At 42.1% G+C, this 17,924-nt stretch overlaps 1 protein-coding gene across 4 annotated transcripts in view; it reads left to right on the top strand.

Annotated features, from left to right (window-relative positions):
* The window catches only part of IDE (insulin degrading enzyme), a 113,749-nt gene that overhangs the window by 67,962 nt on the left and 27,863 nt on the right, over positions 1-17,924 (top strand). For all 4 annotated transcript variants that reach the window (XM_017876749.1, XM_017876746.1, XM_017876748.1 and 1 more), the window contains exons 12-14: positions 7,251-7,353; positions 10,821-10,943; positions 14,757-14,839. In XM_017876749.1, coding sequence (XP_017732238.1) covers positions 7,251-7,353; positions 10,821-10,943; positions 14,757-14,839 — 309 coding nt within the window. The remainder of the gene's footprint in view (positions 1-7,250; positions 7,354-10,820; positions 10,944-14,756; positions 14,840-17,924) is intronic.

Here is a 17,924-nt window from a genome sequence, read left to right as displayed (position 1 = left end):
TCTAAAAAAAAAAAAAAAAAAAAAAAAAAAGCTATACCATATAATAAGGATGTGCTTTTTTTTTTGTAGGAAAAAACCATGATTTAAATTCTAATTCTTGCTGCTCTAGAGCCAGTAATTGACCCAGCAACATTTTGTAGGAGTGCATTTGCTGGAGCATATGTTTTACTTTTGAAATTGCATATTTCTAAATGTGATACCTTATGCAATTTGGTACCTCTTTTTACTCTCATATTTAAAGAGAAAGCACTTTTCCTCTACAGGATTGGTCTCTGTGACTGTTACAATTGTAACTGCAGTAGGTCAGTGATACATGGTGCAAAACAACCTGGGATAATATTGCCAACTGCCAGGCCAGACTAGGGTGGCTCAAGGGTAAGATTACCTTCTTTAATACCCACTGAGACAAGTTTAACATTGCAACCAGGTAGGGAAATAAACAGGAAACTCTTAAGAATAAAAGGAACCTTAGAGGCCATTTAATCCAACTCCTGTTAGGTATACACTTGGCCCTCCATATCTGCAGGGGATTGGTTCCAAGACTCCCATGGATATCAAAATCCAAGGTGCTCAGGTCCCTTATGTAAAATAGTGCAGTATGGTACTGTGTATCTGTTCTGTAGTATCCCAGCTAAGTAGTTACCAGCTTCAGTTTAACTTCTACCAAGGATGGGTAACTCATAATACTAAGGTAGCCAGTTTCATTTTTGCCAGTCCTAATTGTTAGAAAATTATTTTGAATTTTGAGACTTGATGACTTGTTCAAAGGTGTTTACCTGTTATTACTCCATGATCATTGTCACCCGCCTCCCCCGATCCTATCATTTGGTGCCTGTTTTACCATATTAAATCTACAAAAACAGCTATAGAGTCTTTGTCATGTGCCTTCCTTTAGTCATAAATAATTCCATTTATTTGGGAGAAGTTATTCTTAATTAATCCATGAAAGTCCTAGTGGTAACAACGGTCTTCTTGTCTAAATGTTTGACAGTCTGACAGTTAATTGTAGAATTTTGTCAGGGATCAATGCCTAATTTACTGGCTTATGGTGTTCAGGCTTCACTCCTTTTTTCTTTTTGAAAGTTACAGCATTTGCCCATCTCCATCTCCAGTTTTCTGCCTCATCTCGTGTTCTCCAGCGTTTCTAAAAGATGATGGACAATGATTCTGTTAGGATTTGGTAGTGGCATAAGCATTAGAAATTGTGACTCATCTGTATTTGGAGATGTGATTTCTCTTTTTTAATTTTTATTTTTTTTTTGAGACAGAGTCTTGCTGTGTTGCCCAGGCTGGAGTGCAGTGGCACAATCTCGGCTCACTGCAACCTCTTCCTCCTGGATTCAAAGGATTCTCCTGCCTCAGCCTCCCGAGTAGCTGGCATTACAGGCACCCACTACCACACCCAGCTAATTTTTGTATTTTTAGTGGAGACAGGGTTTTACCATATTGGCCAGACTGGTCTTGAACTCCTGAACTCAAGTGATCCACCGGGCTCAGCCTCCCAAATTGTTGAGATTACAGGCGTGAGCCACCACACCTGGCTAGAGAGGTGATTTCATACGTGGCTCATTCACCTATCTTCAACTCCTTTTTTCTGTGTTTGGTCCACCTTTACAGTTTAAAGACCCATGTTTCTTTCAAAGACAAGGTAAATAAGAGAGGAGTAGTCCTGCCATCTGTTAACATGAGATTAACTGATTACATTTTGCTGTAGGTCATGTGTCCTATTAAATTATGAGTTTCTTCTAAATAGGAACTGTATTTTGTCTTTCCCAGAATTTGACCTGGTAAGAACTCAATAAAAGTTGACTGAATTTTCTCAACTTTAAGCCTTATCTTTCTTGACTTTTTTCTTACTTTAAACACTTTAGTCCAGGCGTGGTGGCTCACGCCTGTAATCCCAGCACTTTGGGAGGCTGAGGCAGGTGGATCACCTGAGGTTGGGTGTTTGAGACCAGCCTGACCAACATGGTGAAACCCCATCTCTACTAAAAATACAAAAATTAGTCGGGCATGGTGGCAGGCACCTGTAATCCCAGCTACTCAGAAGGCTGAGGCATGGAAATCGCTTGAACCCAGGGGGTGGAGGTTGCAGTGAGCCAAGATCATGCCACTTCTGGGGTGATAGGAGCGAGACCCTCTGTCTCCCCCCCCCCCCAAGAAAAAAAAAAAAAAAAAACGCACACACACACTTAAAAAAATGGTTTTTAGCAGTTTTTCACGAGCCTCATCACTATTTAAGTATGATTTTTGAGTTCTCATCAATAGATTTTTTTTTCAACCTTCTGTGTTCTCTGTGTATCCTTTAAAAATCTAATTTGATATCATGATAGTGTAGAATTTTACTAGTGGAAGGAGAGAGTTCATCTAATTTGAATCCCTATTTAAAAATTAGGCCGGGTGTGGTGGCTCACGCCTGTAGTCCCAGCACTTTAGGAGGCCAAGGTGGGTGGGTTACCTGAGGTCAGGAGTTCAAGACCAGCCTGGCCAACATGGCAAAACCCCGTCTCTATTAAAAATACAAAAGCCCGGGCGCAGTGGCTCATGCCTCTAATCCCAGCACTTTGGGAGGCCGAGGTGGGCGGATCATGAGGTCAGGAGTTTGAGACCAGCCTGGCCAACATAGTGAAACCCTGTCTCTGCTAAAAATACAAAAATTAGCCAGGCATGGTGGTGTGTTCCTGTAGTCTCAGCTACTCGGGAGGCTGAGGCAGGAGAATGCTTGAACCCAGGAGGCGGAGGTTGTGGTGAGCCAAGATCACACCACTACACTCCAGCCTGGGCAACAGAGTGAGACTCCATTTCAAAAAAAATAAATAAATAAAAATAAAAAATTAATGAAACTGAGGCTTAGAGAGGCTAAATGGCTTGTGCCTAACTTAGATCTGTAATTTTGGCAAGATTTCAAAGAAAGTGATTCACAGTATCTGCCAGAATCCCAGTTTCTTATTGCCAGGTCTGTGCCCTTTCCACTAATTCTGTTTGAATTAATCACAATTACCTATGAAGCCTCTTCTCATTATTTGGATATCTTTTCCCTTTTCTTTGTCAGGGATCCTTTGTAAAAATCTCAAGAGAATTTATTATTTGGGAACCATATTGCCTTTTAATGTCTGTAGTCAGGAGACCTTTTGTTTCCAGGTGAGTTCCATCCAGCTTTGACAGCTGCGTTCCCTCCAAACATTTTTAAATATACTTGAAGTCAACAGCATTCATTCTAGCCCACTGCTTCCTTTTCTTGCTGTTGTAAGTTTTAGTATGAAAAGGTTGTGTTTTCTCATGTTTCATTTTAAATTTCTTTCTTTTCTTTAAATAGAGACAGAGTCTCACTGTATTGCCCAGGCTTGCCTTGAACTCCTGGGCTCAAGTGACCCACCAGCCTTGGCCTCCCAAAGTGTTGGGATTACAGACTTGAGCCACCGTGCCTGGCCTATTCACTCATTTCTAAGGATCACATCATTACCATATTGGCAGCCTTTTCTTCCCCCACACTCTAGCCACTTTAAAAAAAAAACTGGGCTGGGCATGGTGGCTCACACCTGTAATCCTAGCACTCTGGGAGGCCAAGGAGGGAGGATTGTTTGAGCTCAGAAGTTTGAGACCAGTCTGGGCAACATGGTGAGACCTCGTTTCTACCAAAAAAATAAAAATTAGCTGGATATGGTGGTATATGCCTATAGTCCCAGCTACTCGAGAGACTGAGGCAGGAGGATCACCTGAGCCCAGGAGTTCAAGGCTGCAGTGAGGTATGATCACACCACTGTACAAGACCCCATCTCAAAAAAAAGAAACCCTATTTTTCGTATAATTAGATTTTCAGCAGATGGTCTAAAATACTCCAATATTTGTACTAGTTTTTCTCAACTGTCTGCGGTTGTGTATACCATAGGTATCTGTACTTCAATTATTGTTTTTCTCCTAATTCAAGTGCTCTTCCCTGTACTTTCACACTCTGGTTCATAGGTGTCTATATGGGTTTGATGTATGTATACTCTGTCTCTACTGTTATTTTCTTCCCTGTCTTTATTTATTACCTCATACATTCCCTTTCATTGTATATTTCAATCTTGAATTCCTTAATGATATACTAACTGTTGGTCTGAAAGTATCTCTTTTTGTTAGTCTGGTATTTGATCTGTGCCTAGTCTGAGGAACTGTGCTTGTCTATTTCCTTATAATAACATTTCACATGTTACCCGTACACCTCACTTTGGTATATAGCTATCCAAATCCCTAAAGACTGTACTTGATGGGTCTGCCTTTTTCCCCTCCTTTTTTTAACCTAAGCATTACTACACAGCCTTCAGTGTCTGCTTTCTGTGTCAGATAGTCATCCTCCAGAGCATCTGGCTTGGCAGCTTGTTTACTTTCTCTCTCAGAACTGAGTTTAAGGTTTTCTTGTTTCAGAGGGCAAGTCCACTCCACTCCAGCCTGGGTGTCAGAGTGAGACCCTGTCTTTAAAAAGAAAAGAAATCAAGTATTTCATGGAAGAGTAGATGAGAAGACCATCTACCAGATTCTTCTACTTAATATGTTTTTTAGAAGTCTCCTTGAGAATCAATCCATTCATTCTCTGAGAAATCAACAAAAGTGGAAGCCCGAGATCCTAGGCCTGAGTCTGCATAGGCTCTATCATGTATTGAATGCCCTTACACATATGAAGAGATACCATACACTCTTCATACAGCTATATGATTTCTGTGAACTCTACACATACAACTCAAAAGGGATTCTCGAACTACCAACATGAATCACTTCCTTCTGGGTGCAATAATAGAACTCTTTGATGTGTCAAACCGTATGATTCCTCTGTATCTTTCTGTGGAACATATTTCTTATTTAGCATGTTTTCTAGAACTGATAGTGGTTAGTGGCAGATAGGCCAGATCAGAAACACCTACAGCTGGAGGATTAGTCAGTCATACTGACAGGTGAGTCAGCTTGCTTTAGGATATCTACTAAAAACCAGATAACAAGACCAAGTCCAGTCAGCCAGGTAGAGTATTTTGTCTAGAATGAATAAAAAATAGATGGTAGGTCAGACTACTAGCGTTGAAGTTGGGGAGGTTCTACAAGGGGCAGGTATTTGGAAAAGAGATTGAGATTCTCAAAATGGATGAGTATCATCAGAGGGGAGTTTTGATTGCAAGTACTAGGCTTTCAGCTGTGAGGCCAGCATTCAGAGGCTAGAATCAAACCTCTAGGGGGATAGGTGAGAACAAGCAGGAACAGATATGGACCTAGTTATTTGAATTGGGAATTGGGACTTAAGGGAGAAGTGGAACCAATAGCAGGAGTGACTTTATACCAAGTTGCCCAAGCTAATTGGCTAGAATTCCTTGACCCATAAGATTCAAAATAGGATTGGTCCCAGCCTGTGGTTGAGTCCACTGGTGGGGGTGTAATGATTCCAACTTTGATGATTAAAAGGCAGTAGAGGCAGAGTGTCCCTGATAGTGCTCCACAGGGATGGCTTAGAGTTCCACTGGTTGTGAACTTCTTTTGCTCCTCTAGTCTTGTCATTTTTTGTTCACTTATCTTTTGACATCATTTTACCTCTGCCTTCCCTCCTTGAACACTTTTTTTTTCTTTTCTTTTTTTGTTTGAGACAGTCTCGCTCTGTCGCCCAGGCTGGTGTGTAGTAGGCAGTCTTGGCTCCCTGCAAGCTCCGCCTCCCAGGTTCACACCATTCTCCTGCCTCAGCCTCCCAAGTAGCTGGGAATACAGGCACCCACCACCACGCCTGACTAATTTTTTGTATTTTTAGTAGAGACAGGGTTTCACCATGTTAGCCAGGTTGGTCTTGATCTCCTGACCTCATGATCCGCCTGCCTCGGCCTCTGAAAATTCTGGGATTACAGGCGTGAGCCACTGCGCCCGTCCTTGAACACTTTTTTCCATCTGACTTCTCTTCTGGGCTATTTCTACTGTCGCATCAAAAAAAGCTTTTAGGCTGGGCATGGTGGCTCACACCTGTAATCCCAGCACTTTGGGAGGCCGAGGAAGGCGGATCACCTGAGGTCAGGAGTTCAAGACCAGCCTGGCCAACATGGTGAAACCCCATCTCTACTAAAAATACAAAAATTAGCTGGGCATGGTGGCAGGTGCCTGTAATCCCAGCTACTTGGGAGGCTGAGGCCGGAAAATTGCTTGAACCCGGGAGGCGGAGGTTGCAGTGAGCCAAGATCACACCATTGCACTCCAGCCTGAGTGGCAAGAGCAAAACTCTGACTCAAAAAAAAAAAAAAAAATTAACCAGGCATGGTGGCAGGCGCCTGTAATCCCAGCTACTTGGGAGGCTGAGACAGGAGAATTCTTGAACCCGGGAGGCAGAGGTTACAGTGGTAGACATTTTTTGGTCTTGTCCCTTTCTCCCCTAGTAGCAGGAAGGCCTGTGTATTTGTAGTAGATATATTTGATGCTAGTCTCTGGCAGGAAAAAACATAGAGCACAAATGTAGCAAGCAATAATAAAAGTTTCTTGGGTATGTGTGTCACGTTTTTAAAATATCTGGATGAGCCAACAGGTTTCGTTAGTCATTCCTGTGATCATTCCTGTTAATTCTGCGCCTGAGATATTCCTAGGAAGGAGTACTTTTTTGCCTTTTTTTTTTTTTTTAAGAGAAAAGGTTTTGATTTGTCACCCAGGCAAGGGTGCAGTGGTGTGATTCTAGCCTACTGCAGCCTCAAACACTTGGGCTCAAGCAATCCTCCCACCTCAGATTCCCAAGTAGTTGGGACTACAGGTGCTTGCCACCCCCCACCTGGTTAATTATTAAAATTTTTTGTAGAGACGGGTCCCACTATTTTGCCCAGGTTGCTCTTGAACTCCTGGTCTCAAGCGATCTTCCTGCCTCAGCCTCATAAAGTGCTGGGATTTCAGGCATGAGCCACCACATCCGCAACTTCTTTGCTTTTTTTAAGGACTGTTTTTTAACCGACCTTGTTATATTTTTTTCCCCTAGCTACTCTTCTTTTAAATTTTAGTCAGTAGCAACCTAGAGGAATCTCTCCTGTGAGCACTTTTTCACACTGAAAATAATGGACTATAACTAAAGGGTAACAGGGACTATGATCAGAAACCTCTATTCTTATATTGCTTGTTTGGACTAAGCCTAACAGGATTTGCTGGGTCTTAAGAGGCCCAGCACGTTCTTGGATATTATTTATATTGTCCTGAATCGGGTTCTTTAAATTTATATATACAGTGTGAGTTTACAGGGTTTTTTTGTTTGTTTTTTCTATCTCTAGGGTTGCAATAGTTTCTAAATCTTTTGAAGGAAAAACTGATCGCACAGAAGAGTGGTATGGAACCCAGTACAAACAAGAAGCTATACCAGATGAAGTCATCAAGGTAGGGTTAGCTCATCTATGAATAAGCCTGTGAGGAATCAGAAGGACATTGCTCCCTAGATCCACCAACTAAGACCCCAGAGAGTGGAAGACTGATGATCTAGTGTTGTCTGTACCATCCTAAGAGAAATCAACAAGTAGATAAGGAGCTGGAGTTTAGCCTTTTCATGAAGACATGATACTCTAGCCACTTTCTCATGTGTATATCAAACCACCAGGGTTGTGCCTCATGCCATAAAATTTGGTAACTGAAGTACAGGGTACACGGGCACAGGCAGCAGAAAAGCAAGAAGAGATGGAAGTAGGAAGCATGAGAGACCAAAGAGCTCACAGTCTTGCTGTGAACACAGGCTGAGAGGAGGCTCTAGGATTCATACCATGTTCACTTCAGGAGGTGCTATGTTTTATGCCTCATGTTATAGCACCGTTCTTTTTGTCAACATAGGGGAATTATGATTTTCAGAACAGGTATGTTAAGACAATATTTTGTCCCATTCATCAGTAGTCAGGATTTTGCTTGTGAATGTTACCTACTTATCTAGTACTTTTTCTTTCTTTCTCTTTTGATTCTCATTGGCTATGTGCCTTTGAGATTGGCTCCATTATTCCTGGGAAAAGACCAGAAAACTTTACTGACTAGATTCTAGCTAAACTCGAGTAATGGACATTTTAAAAATGTACCTGTGTAATGACATACAAAAAAGTAATTAGTTTAAGAAAGAAAATCATCACTGATACTTCACAGCTCTCTGACATATTCATGATACAGAAGGAGATCGTTGAAGCCCCCCAGTGTGTGAAAATGTCCATCTCTCTAAACTGTGAGGAAAACTGATCTTCCATGAATTAGTGCTGGGTCTGAAATCGTCCTAAAACAAGAAAGAATCCCCGTGTTCACCAGACTCTGACCAGAATAAACCTGCCCTGAATGGGCTTTTTTTTTTTTTTTTTTTTTTGAGATGGAGTCTTGCTCTGTCACCAGGCTGAAGTACAGAGGCATATCTCGGTCACTGTAACTCCCCTCGCCGGGTTCAACGGATTCGTCCTCCTCCAGCCTCCAACGTACCTGGGACTATAGCGCATGCCACCATGCCCACTCAATTTTGTATTTTTAGTTAGAGACAGGGTGGTTTTACCATGTTGGGCTAGGATGGGTTCAATCTCTTGACCTTGTGATCCCTCCAGCTCAGCCTCCAAGTCTAGGATACAGGCTGGACCACCATGCCTGGTTGGGAATTTTTTAAGAACACATCTTTGGGAACGTCAGTAGTGAATTACTTATTAAGTGTTTCCTGAGTCCCTACTATTCAGGCTGTTCTGGAAACTAAGAACACTTTAGGAATATGGGCCCAACTTGCCCAGGCGGAAAGACACAAACAGGGAGCTAAGATGAACCGTTAAAATCGCAAGGCTAGGCCGGGCGCGGTGGCTCAGCCTGTAATCCAGCACTTTGGGAAGGCGAGACGGGCGGGATCACGAGGGTCAGGAATCGAGACCATCCTGGTAATACGGTTGAAACCACGTCTCTACTAAAAAATACAAAAAAAACTAGCGGGCACGAGGCGGGGGCCTGTAGCATCCAGTACTCGGGAGGCTGAGGCGGGAGAATGGCTAAAACCGGGAGGCGGAGCTTGCAGTGAGCTGAGATCCGGCCACGCATCCAAGCCTGGGCGACAGAGCGAGACTCACGTCTCAAAAATAAAAAACAAAAAAAAAATCTGCAAGGCTGTGCCACACCAGCTAGAGATCAAATTACTGAATCCAGAAATCAGAATTATTAACAATTGGTGGTGGTGGTTGTTTTTTTAATAGACAGGACATTGCTCTGTTGTCCAGGCTGGTTGCTTTTTTCTCCTGGCCAGTTGCTTTTTTTTTTTTTAATGTTGAAAAGCCTTATAAATTAGGTTCAACAATCAGTGGCCTGTGATCTCTCCCACTTAGGTTTTGGAACTAGGACAGGGAACAGATCTAGCCTACAGGTTGTATGAATCCCAACCTAAATCTCAACTTTGTGTGTTTTTTTTTGTTTTTTAGACAGAGTCTCGCACTGTTGCCCAGGCTGGAGTGCAATGGCGCGATCTTGGCTCATTGCAACCTCTGCCTCCCAGGTTCATGTGATTCTCCTGTCTCAGCCTCCTGAGTAGCTGGGATTATAGGTGCATACCACCACACCTGGCTGATTTTTTGTATTTTTAATAGAGATGAGGTTTCACTATGTTGGCCAGACTGGTCTCAAACTCCTGACCTCGTGATCCACACATCTTGGCTTCCCAAAGTGCTGGGATTACAGGCGTGAACCACTGCGCCTGGCCTCAACTGGCCTCAACTTTGTTCTTAACCTTGTGCTTGAACTACTGGTTCACTTAAAAGTTTACATGATCATCTGGGAGAGGTGTGGGCCAGTTCTTAAGAAGTACTGAAGGCCGAGCACGGTGGGTCATGTCTGTAATCCTAGCACTTTAGGAGGCTGAGGTGGGCAGATTGAAATCAGGAGTTTGAGACCAGCCTGGGCAATACAGTGAAACCCCGTCTCTAATAAAATATAGAAATTAGCTGGGTGTGGTGGTGCACACCTGTAATCCCAGGGAGTTGGAGGATGCAGTGAGTGAAGATCACGCCACTGCATTCCAGCCTGGGCAACAGAGTGAAATTCTGTCTGTAAAAGTAAAAAAGAAGTACTGAAGTGATGCCGGACATGATGGCTTACACCTGTAATCCCAGCACTTTGGGAGGCTGAAGTGGGTGGATCAGTTGAGGCCAGGAGTTCAAGACCAGCCTGGCCAACATGGTAAAACCTCATCTCTACTAAAAATACAAAAATTAGTCGGGTGCGGTGGCACACACCTGTAGTCCCAGCTACTTGAGAGGCTGAGTCATGAGAATCGCTTGAACACACGAGGCGGAGGTTGCAGTGAGTTGAGATCATGCCACTGCACTCCAACCTGGGCAACAGAACAAGACTCTGTCTCCAGAAGAAAAAAAAGAGAGAAGTACTGAAGTGAAAGACACCCCTTTAGCCTGGCTTTCAGGTCATACATGGATATAACTTTGTATAGCTGAAACTATGGCTCTTATATAAATGACCTATTGTCTAGCAGTTGTGGGAATATATTCCTGGGCAGATTATTCTCCATTATTTAAAGAGCTAGAATAAACATGATCTGCATATGGACCAGTCAGCTTTTCTGTGTTCCATAGTCTCAGATTGTTCCTCAGCTGGTCATTTTGGAGATGTGGAGAGGAAGGATAGATATATGAGCACAAAAATCTTTGCTAGTACTAGAAAGACCGACTCAAGTTTCATGAAAACCCATCAGTAGATTTGGTAGTACCTCCTTTATATATGATGGAAAACAATGCTGTGTGACATTTGTGCACTTAATACTTGCCCATATATTGAGCAGAGATACTATTTTAAAGTCTTAAATCAGGCTCTTACTGCATTTGTGTGTTTCATTACTCATCCAGAAATGGCAAAATGCTGACCTGAATGGGAAATTTAAACTTCCTACAAAGAATGAATTTATTCCTACGAATTTTGAGATTTTACCATTAGAAAAAGAGGCGACACCATACCCTGCTCTTATTAAGGTAATGTGTTTGAATCAGTGATTTTAAATTGGGGGACAGACCTAATACATGGGGGACTAGAGAAATGATTTCTTACATTTGGTACTACGTTGATTTGGGGGGGCTCACATACTGATAGATGACAAAAAAGCTGCAGAAAGAATAACTACAAGAAATATTAGAAGGTTGAAAATATTAAAGCAAGCAAACAAAACTAAACAATGCAGAATCTAGGGAATCGCTTTCTTTATAGGAGAAAAAAGTAAGTCTGAGCTGTAACCACAAGTCTGTGGAAAGGTCTGTGCCTCTTTTCCATGTCTGCTGAAGACCCAATAAGGAAGTAAGTTTGTGCTGCGTCGTGGACATTAAAGATAAGAAAGGATCTCTAAAGCCGGAAAGAGAGCAGGTCCAGGGGGAGCTGTTGGATTTCCTGCCCTTAAAAACATTCATTATGACATAGTGACTATATTAAATTAATGGAATAATAAACTAGTGCGAAGTGCTATTGAGAAGTAGGGTTCCTTCCCCCTCTTTTTCAGACTGTCCTTTTCATGCCATTGTTTCAGAGCTTGAGTAAAGTATGTAAAAAAATTGTATCAAATTATTACAGCACATTCTCCCTTCTAAACGTATTTCTTCTCCCTTCTAAACTGTTTGTAAACTGATGACTATAGGCACACACACACATCTTTCTTTTTATCTTCTTCAAATGACCTGACATTTGGAAGAATTTAGATGAGTTCAGTGAGATAACAATCAGTGTTTAGGAACATGAAAATTTGTCTTAAGCAACTAGATTATTAATGAGGCAACCATTTTCTTTTTTTTTCTTTTCTTTTCTTGTTTTTTCTTTTTTTTTTTGAGACATAGTCTTGTTCTTGTTGCCCAGGCTGGAGTGTAATGGCATAATCTTGGCTCACTGTAACTTCCGCCTCCCAAGTTCAAGCCTCCCGAGTAGCTGGGATTACAGGCATCCGCCACCACGTCCAGCTAATCTTTTGTATTTTTAGTAGAGATGGGGTTTCACCATGTTAGCCAGGCTGGCCTCGAACTCCTGACCTCAGGTGATCAACCTGCCTCGGCCTCCCAAACTACTGGGATTATAGGCATGAGCCACTGCGCCTAGCCCATTTTTCTTTAAAAATGACATTTTAAAGAGTTTTGTATTAGCTTATGCAAAGAGAAAGTTCATTTACCCCTCCTGTTTTTTATGTATTGTTTTTATTTATCTGTTTATTTATTTTTGGAGACAGGATCTCTCTGTTGCCCAGGCTGGAGTGCAGTGGTGGGATCATAGCTCACTGCAGTCTGAAACTCCTGGGTTCAAACCATCTTCTGGCCTCAGCCTCCTAAGTAGCTGGACTACAGACGCACACCACACCCAGCTAGTTTGTTTTTAATTTTTTGTAGAGATGGGATCTTGCTATGTTGCCTGGGCTGGTCTGGAACTCCTGGCCTCAAGTGATCCTCCTCCTTCGGCCTCTCAAGTAGCTGGAATTGTAGGTGTTAGCTACCATATCTGACTTTTGCTCTTTGTTTTAAATAGGCCTTCCCAGAGCAAACTAACAAGAACATTAAACCATTTATATCTCTTCCCAGAGTTTCAAGGTACTTTCAAGTGACTAAAGCCATTCTTAGTATAGCATGAGTGAAGTGGAGAGGCAAGATAAATAGCTTATTTGTTCATCCTTGGCCGTGTTGGTTATCCATGGTTGCGTATTAAATTATTCCAAAACTTAGCAGCTTAAAACCATAACATTTAAGTTAGGCCACGTGCGGTGGCTTGTGCCTGTAATCCCAGCACTTTGGGAGGCCGAGGTGGGCGGATCACGAGGTCAGGAGTTCAAGACCAGCCTGACCAAAATGGTGAAACCCCGTCTCTACTAAAAAAAAATTAGCCAGTTGTGGTGGTGCACGCCTGTTATCCCAGCTACTCAGGAGGCTGAGGCAGAAGAATCGCTTGAACTCAGGAGGCGGAGATTGTGGTGAGCCGAGATTGCGCCATTGCACTCCAACCTAGGTAAGAGCGAAACACTTCTCAAAAACAAAACAAAACAAAACAAAAAAAAGCCACGCACCATTTATTATCTCACACAGTTTTTTTCTTTTTTTTTAAGACTCGCATTCCATTGCCCAGGCTGTGGTGAAGTGGTGCAGTCATGGCTCACTGTAACCTCAGCCTCCTGGGCTAAAGTGATCCACCAACCTCAGCCTCTTGTGTTCCTAGGACTACAGGCACACACCACCATGCCCAGCTAATTAATCGTTCAATATATCTGTAGAGGTGAGATCTCACTATGTTGCCCAGGCCGATCTCAAACTCCTAGGCTCAAGCGATCCTCCTGCCTCAGCCTTCCAAATTTCTGGGATCACAGGCATGAACCATCATTCCTGGTCTCTCACACAATTTTGTTTTTGTTTTTGTTTTGAGACAGAGTCTCTCTCCATTGCCCAGGCTGGAGTGCAGTAGTTCAGTCTCAGCTCACTGCAACCTCCGCTTCCCAGGTTCAAGCAATTCTCGTGCCTTAACCTCCGAAGTAACTGGGATTACTTCGTAACTGGGACAGGCATGTGCCACCATGCCCAACTAATTTTTGTATTTTTAGTAGAGACAGGGTTTTGCTAGTTGGCCAGGCTGGTCTCAAACTCCTGGCCTCAAGTGATCTGCCTGCCTTGGCCTCCCAAAGTGCTGGGATTACAGGTGTGAGCCACTGTACCCTATCTCACACACAGTTTCTTTTTTTTGTTTTGTTTTGTTTTGTTTTTTGAGACGGTGTCTCGCTCTGTCACCCAGGCTGGAGTGCAGTGGCACCATCTTGGCTCACTGCAACCTCTGCCTCCCAAGTCCCAGTTCAAGCAATTCTCCTGCCTCAGCCTCCCAAATAGCTGGGACTACAGGCACGAGCCACCACACCCTGCTCATTTTTGTATTATTAGTAGAGGTGGGGTTTCACCATGTTGGCCAGGATGGTCTCGAACTCCTGACCTCATGATCTGCCCACCTCAGCATCCCAAAGTGTTGGAATTACAGGAGTGAAGCCACCACGCCCAGTCCTCATATACAGTTTCTGAGGAGGGCCAGGAATCCAGCAGTGACTTAGTTGGGTAGTTCTGGCTCAGGGCCCGTTGTGAGGTTATAGTCAAGCTGTTGGCCAAGGCTTCAGTCATCTGAAGGTTCAACTAGGGCTGGAGGATTCTCTTCCAAGTTCAGTTATGTGATTGTTGGCCAGCCTTAATTTTTCACCGCATGGACCTCTCTGTAGAGTTGCTTGACATGGCAGCAGGGTTCCCCCAAAGTGAATGATCCAAGAGGGAAAGTGAGTGATCAGGATGCAAGCCGCGGTGTCTTTTATAAATGCAGTCTCAGAGGTATACCATTAATTCTGTCATATTTTGTTAGTAAGGCAGACCAACCTGGTCTAGTGTGGGAGGGGACCACCCAAGACTGTGAATGTCAGCAGGCGGGCCACCCTGGAAGCTGGCTGCCATTCGCTTGCAAGGGACTTCTGCCTCTGCCTGCCTCCCAGTGTCTGGAAAGATGAAGACAGGACAGTTGGTATTGGCTTCTCTGATCTGTCTTTTCCTTCTCTGTACCCCCATCTCCCTAATACAGGGGAAATAGAAGGCAGATTTCACTCTGCTACAGGAGTCTGCAGTCTTTGTCTCCAGCTTTCTACCTCCTGACTCTGAGTATGTTTCAGGGCCATGGGACAGCAGCTCCAGAACAAAACTCTAACTATTGCCTCTGTCCTCCTCCTCTTGAAGAGTGATTTGATTGAACATTTTTGCTGAATGCACCTCTATTTCCCTAACCAAACTGTTTCTCCATCACAGGATACAGCTATGAGCAAACTCTGGTTCAAACAAGATGATAAGTTTTTTTTGCCGAAGGCTTGTCTCAACTTTGAATTTTTCAGGTATGTAAGATGAGTCTAGCTTATAAAGCTTCTTATAAAAATCAAAAATTACATTTCCAAAAGTTGTCTGTTCTTCTTAAACATCCATGTCTAGAAATAAAAGGAATTAGAGTTATTTCACCTAGAAAAGAAGAGGCTGAAATAAATAAATAAATAAATAAATATAAAGAAAAGGAGAGGCTGGCCAGGCACAGTGGCTCACTCCTGTAATCCCAGCACTTTGGGAGGCCAAGGCAGGCGGATCATGAGGTCAGGAGATCAAGACCATCCTGACTAACACGGTGAAACCCCGTCTCTACTAAAAATACAAAAAATTAGCCGGGCATGGTGGCAGACACCTGTAGTCCCAGCTACTCGGGAGGCTGAGGCAGGAGAATGGTGTGAACCCAGGCGGTGGAGGTTGCAGTCAGCCGAGTTTGCACCACTGCACTCCAGCCTGAGTGACAGAGTGAGACTCTGCCTCAGGAAAAAAAAAAAGAAAAAAAAAAAAAAAGGAGAGGCTGTTGCTGTTAAGAGGTATTTTAAAAACCAATGTTGTTAACTCTTTTTTTTTTTCCATTAAAAATGTACTGACTCTTCCATATACTAAGTCAGAGTATACCCTTTAGCTGAAATGATTTATGTTAGCTATTGTTAGGACGACCTTCTTAGCCTTCAGGGTTTTGGATTCTGAGGAGGCCGTAGATTTACCCAGAAGACTCACTGAAGAAAGAATAAATAATTTGGGGTGTTTTTATTGCTTTGGTTTTGTATTCCTGGAACTTGTCTAGAAGAAGAGGTACTAGTTACTAAATTATCCTGAGTCTTGTTTCGTCTTTTGTCTGGAGCTTCCTCTATTTCTGGCTTGATTACTTAAAAATTACTAATAAAAAGGGAGAAGATGTTTAGTAAAATTTATGAGTAATGCTATTGCAGTAATTTCTCAGTGCATTTTCAATTCGTTTCTGTCTTCCTTTACTTATTTGTGTGTTAATCACCCAATTCAGATTTTACTTTGTGAGTTTATACTTTTTATAATTTTATATTTCTAAAATTCAGTGGTTTGTAAGATAAGCCTGTCATGGTTTATTTGTTCAGTAATGTTCAATATGATAATCATCTTTTCATTAATTTTATTCAGTTGGCTTGACATGAAATTAAAGGTAGATATGGTTTAAATGCTTTGGAAAAAGGGAAAAGAATCTGATTTTCCATCAACAAATATATTGAGATTATAGTGATTATAAATATTGTGGTTTTATAGCATGAGAGTTACAGATTATCTAGAACTGTGCAGAGATTTTTTTATTGTTTACACCAAACATGGGCTGTCAGGTTGTGGCTTATTATTGGTAAAGGGCATTACAAAGCTGCTTTTTATTTTTTGATATTTGAGAGTGAGATTTTTAACACTGTAAGCAGCTTGTCACCATTTTCCCATTTGGCCTTTGTGATGATGAATTTCTTTAGAATACCCTTTGAGAGACCATTTTACATTTTTGTGTTCTCTAAACTGCCTAGCACATTTCCTAGAATTGAAAATGTCTACCTCCCACACAAATCCCATCCTCTGGTCTGTCTTCCTAGAGGTAACCACTGTTCTGTTTCTTGTACATTTTAATTGAAATTTTCATGTGTGTGTCTATATCCTTTTCATCTTTTCAGAAATAAGATTATATTATGTGTAGTTACCTATGGTTTTTAAAACCCTGTGATCCATATTTAAGCATATAGTATCTGGTTACAAAATAATATATTTTTTAAATTAACACATGAACCAGAATTTAGGTATCCCTGTTGAATCCTATTATCTTTTAAAAGTTAGTTTAGTATCTTCTCCACTTCACCAGCACAGCTGCTGTGGATACAGCTGTTTTTGTTCTTTTTTTTAGGAGACAGAGTCTTACTCTGTCACCCAGGGCTGGAGTGCAGTTACTGCAGCCTCAAACTCTTGGGCTCAAGTGATCCTCCCATCTCAGCCTCCTGAGTAGCTGGGACTACAGGCGCATGCCACCTTGCCAGGCTGGATATAGCATTTTAGGACACTCCTTGGAATTATTTTCTAAGCCTGAGCCGTAGTGCTTTGAAACCCCAAACTTTCTGGCTTTTCATTTCCATCTGAGAATGGTGCATAGTTGCCTGTGGGGCCGACCTCTGTCGTAGCCTCTCTTTTGTTTTGATGATTTTGTTTTTGTGAATTGTGCCTTAAGTTTTTGAGCTGCTATTTGCCCAAAGAAGGAAATCTGTCATCATGTATCATACTTTAAAAAATTTTATGGCAGACCATTTATTCAAATTTTCCAGTTGGAGAATATTTGGATAGCTGTAGAACTTTGTCTTTGATTTTAATTCTCTAAGTGACTACACATTTTATCCCTATTTTTGCTTTTTTATCAGCTTTGATAAAATTGTTGGATTTTGGCTGGGTGCAATAGCTCACACCTGTAATCCTAACATTTTGGGAAGCCAAGGCAGGAAGATCACTTGAACCTAGGAGTTCAAGACCAGCCTGGACAACACAGTGAGACCTTGACTCAACATTAAAAAACAAAATGTTGGTTTTGTTTTCAGTACATTAGTTATATTTACTGTGATACAAATAGAGTGAAACTTTTAATTTGCTGCCAAACAAGCCAAGCAGGCATCTGCCTCAGGCCTTTAGCACTAGCTATTTATTTCTTCAGCCTGGGAAGTTCTCCACTCCACCCATTAGATATCCCCAGGGCTCACTCACTCGCCTTCTTCAAGTCTGGGTCCAGATGTCACGTGATAAGAGTGGCCTTGACTGGCCATTCTTATGTAAAGCAGTAGTCTTTCTTCCCTGCTGCCATCACCCCATCATTTGTTATTCCCCTTACCCTTCTTAATTTTACCCCATAACACTGTCACCAACTAAAATGTCAAATTTAAATTTATTATTATTTGTCCCCTCTAGCTAGATTATCAGCTCTGAGGTCAGGGACTTTGCCTGATTTGTTCACTCTTTATCTTCAGTGCCTAGAAAAGAGCCTGGCACTGTAGTAAGCATATAATACATATTTGTTGAATGAGTGAAACTTTTACTTTCTTCTGATAAAAGGTAAGCAAGGTTGTATAGTCAGAGGAG

Source organism: Rhinopithecus bieti, unplaced genomic scaffold (assembly GCF_001698545.2).
Source record: "Rhinopithecus bieti isolate Rb0 unplaced genomic scaffold, ASM169854v2 scaffold_9383, whole genome shotgun sequence".
NCBI classification, from domain to species: domain Eukaryota; kingdom Metazoa; phylum Chordata; class Mammalia; order Primates; family Cercopithecidae; genus Rhinopithecus; species Rhinopithecus bieti.
Note: the sequence above shows the minus strand (reverse complement) of the source record. Positions and strands in the feature narration are given on the sequence as shown.